The sequence below is a fragment of the Petaurus breviceps genome, unplaced genomic scaffold (assembly GCF_028583685.1).
Source record: "Petaurus breviceps papuanus isolate PSGF00001 unplaced genomic scaffold, PetGlider_PUasm1.0 90825, whole genome shotgun sequence".
Taxonomy (NCBI): Eukaryota; Metazoa; Chordata; class Mammalia; order Diprotodontia; family Petauridae; genus Petaurus; species Petaurus breviceps.
In genome coordinates this window covers 22,543,279-22,552,228 of record NW_027187353.1, presented here as the reverse complement: position 1 = coordinate 22,552,228, position 8,950 = coordinate 22,543,279, and the positions used below count along the sequence as shown (strand labels likewise).

At 46.8% G+C, this 8,950-nt stretch overlaps 1 protein-coding gene across 1 annotated transcript in view; it reads right to left on the bottom strand.

Moving 5' to 3' along the window:
* Positions 1 to 1,175: 1,175 nt before the first annotated feature.
* Positions 1,176 to 8,950, bottom strand: part of PBLD (phenazine biosynthesis like protein domain containing) — a 22,847-nt gene continuing 15,072 nt past the window's right edge. The window contains exons 8-9 of the mRNA XM_069071496.1: positions 4,307 to 4,369; positions 1,176 to 1,643 (exon numbers count right to left, since the gene is read on the bottom strand). Of these exons, the coding sequence (XP_068927597.1) occupies positions 1,531 to 1,643; positions 4,307 to 4,369 (176 nt within the window). The 3' untranslated portion in view covers positions 1,176 to 1,530. The remainder of the gene's footprint in view (positions 1,644 to 4,306; positions 4,370 to 8,950) is intronic.

Below are 8,950 nucleotides of genomic sequence, written 5' to 3'. Positions count from 1 at the left end.
CCTCTCATCCCCTCCCTTTCCTTCCCCTCCCCTCCCTCTCCCTTCCTTTCCCCTTCCTTCCCTCTCCTCTCTCATCCCCACCCTCCCCTCCCCTCTCATCCCCACCCTCCCCTCCCCTCCCTTCTCCGCTCCACTCTCCGGACAGGGTGACCCTCCCCCTCTCAGCTGACTTTTCTGCGTCTGCTGTTGCTGCTGCAGCTGCCCAGTAGCCTGGACCCTGCAGCTCAGGTATCCTAGAAGGTGTCCTAGAAGGGGAAGCTGCCAGCTGCCTCTCTAGATCTCACAATGGCCTGTACCAAAGGAGAGCAGCCAGCAATGGAGGTAGCCCTATTCCAAGCATGGGTCTGCCTAGGAAGCTGTGGCCTCCTAACAGGTAGAGGGAGATAAATCCCTCCATCCAACCTGCTGGAGTCCGCGGAGTCTGGGCCTGAGGGATGGAGATTGCCCATCTAGCGGTCCCGAGCTCCTACTCAGCAACGGAAGAAAGGCTCACCATGGCTGACAGGAAGGGGTCAGAGAATCTCCACCCCTGCTCCGAGGGGGGGACCCCCTACCACATAGCCCAAAGGACTGCTGCACAATGCACTACATACACTCCTATAGCATCCGTACACAATTATTCACAAAAAGCACAAATGTAATTGGAATCATAGATCTGAGCTGGAAGGGACCTCATACAGTCTGAGACCAAGAGAGGGAGTGAGTTGCCCAAGGTTATAATGTAACAAGTGGCTCAGTCAGGATCTGAACCCTGATTTTTTCCATCCAAATTCAGTTTACACTGAATCACAGCACTTTTTTTTTTCCTTTTTGAAGGGGGTAAGGTAGGGCAATTGGGGTTAAGTGACTTGCCCAAGGTCACACGGTTAGCAAGTGATAAGTGTCTGAGGCTGCATTTGAACTCGGGTCCTCCTGACTCCAGGGCCAGTGCTCTATTCACTGCGCCACCTGGCCGCCCCAATCACAGCACTTCCAAGTGTCCCAGCACCATACCTGTTCTATGTCCATGAGGCCACACTTGCCCAGTTTTCTGACTTTGTCAAATGAAGCATTGGAGAAGGAGCAGAAGGACCATCCAGGACAGGGTCCTCAGGAAAATGAAAACCCTTCCTGGTCAGCAGCACAGATTGACGGCGTAGGCTGCACACGGTTGAGATTTTACTCAATCAATAATATTTATTACGTGTATACTCTGTGCCAGGTATAGCACTAGGGACACAAAAAAAGGCAAAAGACAGCTCCTGCCCGCAAGGAGTTTACCATCTAATTTGCATTCAACAAACCTTAAGAGAAGCTCAGACATTACATTCATTTCAAATTACCACATTAGACATGGCAACCTTTTCTGGCACTCTCACACTGTCCATATAATTTTAAAATTTACACTAAAATATCTTTTATTCTATAATTTTCAAATATGCCCACTGCTTAAGGATCATCAACCATGTTCCCTTTAATTCTGTGTTTAATCTGTATTTAGCAACTATGGGAAAGTAATCAGAAGTAAGGTCAGTCTTGGAATGGTGACTCTCAAATGGTCAAATTCCCTTCCAAAACAAAAGCCGTTTGACCAGTAATGTCAACTCTTCCATCGCCCCGCATCAAAATCTTCATTCCTCCCCCGCGGGGGGAGCACTGAAAAGCTGTAGAGAAAATAAAACAAAGTCAGGTCATCACCCACTTTTAAATTCATTGGTCTTTGCTAAGGTGTCACACTTTAGCCCTTAGGACCCTGCCCCAAGGGTCATAACCTCTTTTGTGTTATGGATACCCTTGGAAATCTGGTGAAGTCTATGGACCCTTCCTGAGAATAATTTTTTAAAATTCATAACTGAAGGAAATGCCATATTTCACTTAAGAGGTTAATGAAAATAAAGATTTTTTTTTCCTCCAAGTTCATGAGCTCCCTTAAAATCTGTCCCTAGATCCTTCGGGGGTATGTGGACCCCAGGCCAAGAAGCTCTATCCTACAAGGTCAATCTCCATTATACATCTCTCTGGCATGTTCCCCCTCCCCATCACTCTTGCTTTTCTCTCACAGAGAATGCTGTACTTGTGCCCCCTACTCCCTCCCATAATACTCGACCCCAAAGCTTCCCACCAAGCATAAGACTTGAAGGCGAGAAGGGGCCTTAGAGGTCATCTGGTTCAACCCCACCTTCTCTCCCATTTTATAGGTAAAGAAACTGAGACTGTGGAGGGGTTGTGCATCACTTAAAGTCACAGGTTTCACCCTTTGTTCTGGCTCAAAATCTCCCCCTCTCCTCCCATTGCACCACACTGCTTCTCAGGTGGTCGTACAGTTATAAGCAGGGCCGTAACTAAGGTAGGGTGAACTGGGCTCCTTCCCAGGGAGCTAAAATTTAAAAAGTTCCTAACAGTCCTTTCAGTCTTGCAGTAGTATAGAAGCAACAATGTTTTAGCACTTAATTAGCAAGAATAATTAAACTAGCAGGATGCCCTTGATGGTTTCCTCCCTCCTCTGATTTCCCTCCCTCAGCTGACAACTAAACTGAGGGCATGTTTCAAGTCGCTGGCACTGAGTCTGCTTTATGTTTCTTGTCACAGGAGCAAAAAATGTCTGTTCTGCTTAGCTGTTCTCCGCAATACAACAATATCAAAAACATCTCTGGAGGGCTTATAATGAAAAATGCTATCCATCCCCACAAAAAGAACTGATGCTGTCTGAATACAGACTGAAGCAGACTTTTTAAAAAACACTTCATTTTTCTTGAGGGTTTTTTGGTCTGTTTTCTTTCACAACATGACTATTATGGATATGTTTTCATGACTACACATGTATAACCTATTTCAAACTGCTTGCCTTCTCAATGGAGATAGGGGAAAGGAAGGAAGGGAGAGAATCTGGAACTCAAATTTTTGAAAATAAATGTCAAAAATTGTCTTTACGTGTAACTGGGGAAATTTTAAAAATATATATGTATATATGTTTAAATGTCTGTTCTGGTCATAGTCTAGAAGTCCTCAATAGAAAGAGAGGATGGTTTTGGACCCCCATGCCACCCAGGCCAAATTCCTGTCTCTGTCATTCCTACGTGGTACTTGTGACCAGAAGAGAGAAAAGGCAGAGATAATTTGAGCAAGGATGGAGAGGTTAACACTGGCCCTGGGTGCTTGGCATCCCTGCCCCAGTGGGAGCTGCCCTCCTCCCTTCCTGAAGAACCCGGCAACAAAAAGACCCCACTCATCTTGTTAGCACTTAGGCCAAAGTCAGCAACTGACAGGTGAGTTGGATGAACTATTCTAGAAAAAGATATTCATGCCAGCATCCCCAGAGCCGGGGCACAGCTAAGGTCGGGATGAGACCTCATACAAGTCGAGCCTTCTGACCTTTGGTAGTGGCACCCAGCTGCAAACCTGTGTGACTGGGGCTGCTGTTCTCTCCCTCCTGAACACTCTGGCTCAAGGAATGTGTCTGACTAAATGCCACAAACCGCAATGCCAATGAGGTCGTCCTGCCCAATGCTAGGCTGTCACTAATGAGGAAGTGTGGGCCTCATCTCAAGGAAGAGACTTGGCCAAAGTCACATGGGAAGTTATGGACAGAGCAGAGGTGGGGATCCAGCTCCTAGGACGCTTGGCTCCCAAGTCTCCCTATTATCCTGTGCTGTCTCTCAGGAGTAATTCTGACCCTTCCAGGAGGATGCTAGGATCCGGTAACAACATGATCCTGTTTTGCCCACTGAATGACCTTGAAATGAAAGCCTCTGAAATACAAGGTCTGTTATTTCACCCTCTACAAAAGACACTCTAAAGACCCTTTATCATCTCATGTTTGTGATTCCTCCCTGGCTGCTCATGCCTCCCCCACAAAAAACCTTACCATGTATTTACTTTGTTCAATAATAATGATAGCTGACATCTACATAGCACTGATACTATGCTAAGAGCTTTACACTGATTATCTCATTTGATTCTCACAACCTCCCTAGGAGGCAGGTGTTATTATTACCCCCATTTTAAGTGACTTGCTCAGGGTCACAAAGCTAGTAAGTGTCTGAAGCCAGATTTGAACTCAGGAGTTCCTGATTCTCAGCCCCAGAATGTAAGTTCCTTAAGGGGCAGGAACCATCTCATTTTGTGCCTGAGGACAACCGCTGGCTAACAGAACTTACTAAATGACCAATCACGATTGTTGTTCAACTGGTCGTGATAGATAAGTAAACAAGGAGCTAACTGTAAAACCAAAGAGAAATAGGTGTCCTTTGTGCAATGATGGTACTACTCTAGACGCTTGGGCCCAGGCAAAGTCAGAGAAATTACAAAAGAAGGAAACTTTTCTTACCCCTCATTTCCTTCTTCCCCAGCTGCTGGGACCAGTAGCTGCTGAGAATGGCGTGGGCAGATCCTTGACAGAAACAGAGAAAGCTGCATGACAGATCTGAAGAGAGCAGCTGCGTTCCATAGTAAACGTGCTAACAGTGGAAGAAATTCTCCCAGGACGAAAGCTTAGGTGATCCAAAAGTGTGTCATCTCCTCACCCCCAGCCCAAAGTGAGCACAATGACCAGAAGGCAGTGGATGCTTAGGTTTGCTGAGTAATTATCACTAAGATTTCTATTGAGTATCAATATATAAACGAATGCAAGACAAGACACTTTAACGGTGCTGGATATACCAAGAGCTGTGAGGTTTGGAAAGGGCAGACAATACGGACCCATTCACTAAATCTGGGACCCAAAAAGTCTAAAGAATTCCCTGTTTGGCCTCTGCTGGGTCAGACTCGTAATACATGCCTCTCTCCATGAAATAACCCCATCTCAGGTCTCTCCTCACACCTCTACCCCAATCCCAGGTGCCAAAGTACAACTGCCAAAACGTAAGTCTTACCATGTCACCCTCAAAAGACTCCAGGAGCTTTCTATTGCCTCTAGGACAGGAAGAGAACCTGGACCTGGGATTTCATTATTAGGGAACTCCCAGGTGAGGAAATTCCCTCTGCCAATGCAAGTTAGCACTTTCTCTACAACAAGAGAGTAGTCTAGAACACTGTAAGGCGAAGGGATTTGGCCAGGGTGGGACTTCAATGACGTGTGTCTTCCGGGCTCAGAGTGCAGGCCTCTACCCACCGTGGCACACTGCCTTCCCAACCTCTAGGATGAAATGCTAATTTTTCCGCTTGACTTTTAAAGCTGCAGGATCCAGGCCGATTGCACGTCATGCCCCCTACTTCCCATCCAAACCGGCCTGTTTGCTATTTCCTGGACATGACCTCCCCACTTTTGCTCCTCTGTGTCCCTCTGCCTCTCAGAATCTCTAGGTCCCTTTGAAGCTCAGTCCCCTCCTACCTAAGACCATTCTGCTGGTGCACTCCCCCTCCCCCCCCCCCCCGATCTCCTCAGTGTGCATTTTGTATTCCATATGAAGGCGAGGACTGTTTCATTTTTGTCCGGATCCCCAGTTCTTTGTAGACAAGAGGTATTTAATAAATGTTCGTAGGTTAATTGAATCAGCCCTTCCCATACACAGGAAATAAGCAGATACTGGCCCCGGGTAAATGGGTAACTGTTTCCAAAGCTTCTCTTTTCTTCTTCTTTCAGCTGGGATATCTCATGAAACCAAAACAGGCAGAGTTGGAATTAACCCTCTAGCTCCATCTGGTCCAGATACCTCATTTTACAACGGAGAGACTGAGGCACAGGAAAAAGTGAAGTGGCTTATCCAAGGCTGCACAGAGAGGATGTGGGCAGTCTAGACTAGAGCCCTGGTTTCCTGACTCCCAGATCAGGTTTCCTTCCTCTCTGACGCTGCTTCTAGGGAGGGTAGCAGTTGGCCTTCAGTTTATATCACATTGTCTGTAATCACTGGACGAAACATTTTTCAGCAGCCAACTGTTTACAAGGAGGACCTTGACTTTCCTAAACACCAGTTTGGCCTGAGGATGGGTGTTAAAAGGCAGCAATACAAGTTAGCTGACAAGCCTTGCCAATTCCACCTCCACAGCAATTGTCAGATCCATCTGTCAGCCTAACTCAAGTCCTCACCTTCTTCCTGGACCATCGCAACTAGTCTGTATTTGGTCTTCCCCTGCTTCCAGTCTCTCCCTTTGCTAATCCGTCCTCTCTATAACTCCTAACGGGATATTCCTAAAACACAGCTCTAACTATATATCTCTTTCCCAGTTAAGAACTTCTGTGGCTCCCTATTACCACTAGTGTAAAACATACATTAGTCTGTATGACAGCTGAAACCTATCATGGCCTGTCTACAAACTACCTTTCTAGCCTTATTATATATCTTTCATGTATGAACATTTTATTTGCTGAAAGGGGTAAAAAAAGAATCTTTGTGTGAAAAAAGTAGCTTGAGATGATTTAAGGAACTGAGAGAAAATTGCCCCTCAGATAAATGTGCTGAGATCTCTAAATGAGATCACTGGCACATAGGCCTGCAGTCTAGAGTCATGGGTTATCTTGGGCACATAAATGCCCTTACTCATGTCCCCACCCAATTCTGTTAAATGTGTGCCCACTAACTCCCCATGAATACTTTGTGCATTGGTGAGAGAAAGTGACCCAAATTTACGGGTAGTTGATTATGTTAATATAGTGACCTTGCCTTCTACTAAATAAATATTATTACTATTTCTGCTTTTATTTTCATACTTAGTAAATGTCTCATATTTAAGAGTCAATGTGTTATTGTGATTGATTTTGTGTAGCTAGAAAGCACACCAGTAGGGGCTCAGGAGTTACAGTGAAGAGTAGTAAGAATGTATTTTCCCCAAACAACGGGCATCCCTAGGCCTTTGACAGCTGAATTACAATCGTGAGGCTGTCCCTCACTCTAGAGTCCAGCCAAACTGGCCGTCTTGCTGCTCCTCCCATGACCCTCTGTGCCTTGCACTGCTTGACCCCCTGGCCTAGAATGCCCCCCTTTCTTCCTCTGCTTCTTGCCATCTCTAGTTTCCTTTCAAGCTCAGTTCAGGGGTCACCTTCTATGTGAGGATCTTGCTGATTTTCTCCCTTCCCCAAGTTTTGAGGGCCTTTCTGTCCTCAATTACTGTGCATTTATTTTGCCTGTATCCTGTACGTATGTTCATATATTTGTGTTTATATATATATATATACATGTGTGTACATACACGCAGACACACATGTTTTCTCCTTTCACATAATGCAAGCTCCCCGAGGGCAGGGACTGTTTCTCTTTTGGTCTCTGGATCTCTGGACCTTGCACAGGGCCTGGCACATGGCATGGGTTTACAAATGCTTATTTGTTGATACTCCCTGGGTGACCTTGTGCAGCTTATAGAACTGTTCTGGGCCTCAGTTTCCTCATCTGTAAAATGAAGGCGTAGGAATGGATGATGTCTGAGTGACCTTTCAACGTTGAGACCCTATGATCACTTTACTGGTGGATGGATGGAAAGAGAAGATTTTTAGGTATTACAGCAGCTAGAAAGCGCTGCCATGACAATCCCTTTGTGTCAGTGTACTGGCTGAAGGCTCTCCAGCCAGCTCAGCAGCTGTGAGAGACCCAGCAGAGCTCCCCTTCACCAGGGGAGGGAGGGCTTGCTGGGGGAGGATTTTGTTGTTACTGTGAGTATTTCCCTGAGTCCTTCAAACTGCTTAATTGCTGAGCTTCACTTTATGGAGCAAATGCTGCCTTTGTGTGTTTTGTTCCTGGGGGAGTAGCAAGGTCCTGCTGCCGGCCAGGCCTCTGCCACCTGCCCCTGGCCTCTGACTCCTGGATCGCCGTAAGCCAGGCTGGAGTCAGCTCGTCTCATAGCTTCACATGCATCTGCTCCTGGGCTCATTCTTCTAAAGTGGGAGGGGGATGTGGGCGAACAGTCTCAGTGTCACTGCCCCACTTCTGGAGCAGTGAGAGGAGCTCCCAAGGCCTTGTTTGGCTTCCAAAAGGAGGGGCAGGAGAGGAAGGGACTCTTAAGAATCATTTGGTCCAACCTGCTCACTTTCTACAGGAGGAAAGCAAGCTGGGGAGGGGGATCAATTCACTTCAATTCAATAAGTGTTTATTAATGCTTTCATTCTACTGGGAGGAGAAAAGTAAATACAATGTGAATATAGACTAATTTTGGGAGAAACGGCATTAACTGGGGAGAGAATCAGGTAAGGCCTTGGGAAGGTCAGCACACAGGCCTTGGCTTCGAGGCTGAAGACTGACTGAAAACGAGGCCTGGGAGCAGCAGCCATTGGAAGGGGGGACACGTATGGGAAACACCAAGTCAGCCCATCTGACAGGAGCAGGGGATGCAATGGGGAACAGCACGGAGCTGGCCTGGAAGAATTTTCTGTGGCCACACTGGGGGGATTCTGATGCTAAAGCCAACAAGGAGGCATTAAAGCTTCCTGAGAGCTGAGCTGTGCTTTAGTCACATGGGTTTACAAGCAGGTGGAGGACAGACTGGAGCAGGGATCGAGGAGGGACAGAGCCCAGGGCCTGCCCTTCAAGCAAGCAGGAGAAGGAGCAAAGAGAGCACCGGGCCATCCCTGGTTCTCCACCCCTCCCTGCCCCAGCTCAAGCTCGGATTACCACATCCAAGTCAGCAATCATTTAATACGTTCTTACCCTCTGCTCCAAGAAACATGCCCTGCCAAAGAGTCTAGAGCTGATTCATGGCAGGACGAAGATGGCCTTCAGGTCATTCAGCAAACATCTATCAAATGTCTACTGTGGGCAAGGTGAAGATGGCCTTCAGGTCACTCAATAAACATCTATCAAAGCGCCTACTGTGGGCAAGGTGAAGATGGCCTTCAGGTCACTCAATAAACATCTATCAAAGCACCTACTGTGGGCAAGGTGAAGATGGCCTTCAGGTCACTCAGCAAATATCTATCAAAGCACCTACTGTGGGCAAGGTGAAGATGGCCTTCAGGTCATTCAGCAAACATCTATCAAATGCCTACTGTGGGCAAGGTAAAGATGGCCTTCAGGTCACTCAATAAACATCTATCAAAGCACCTGCT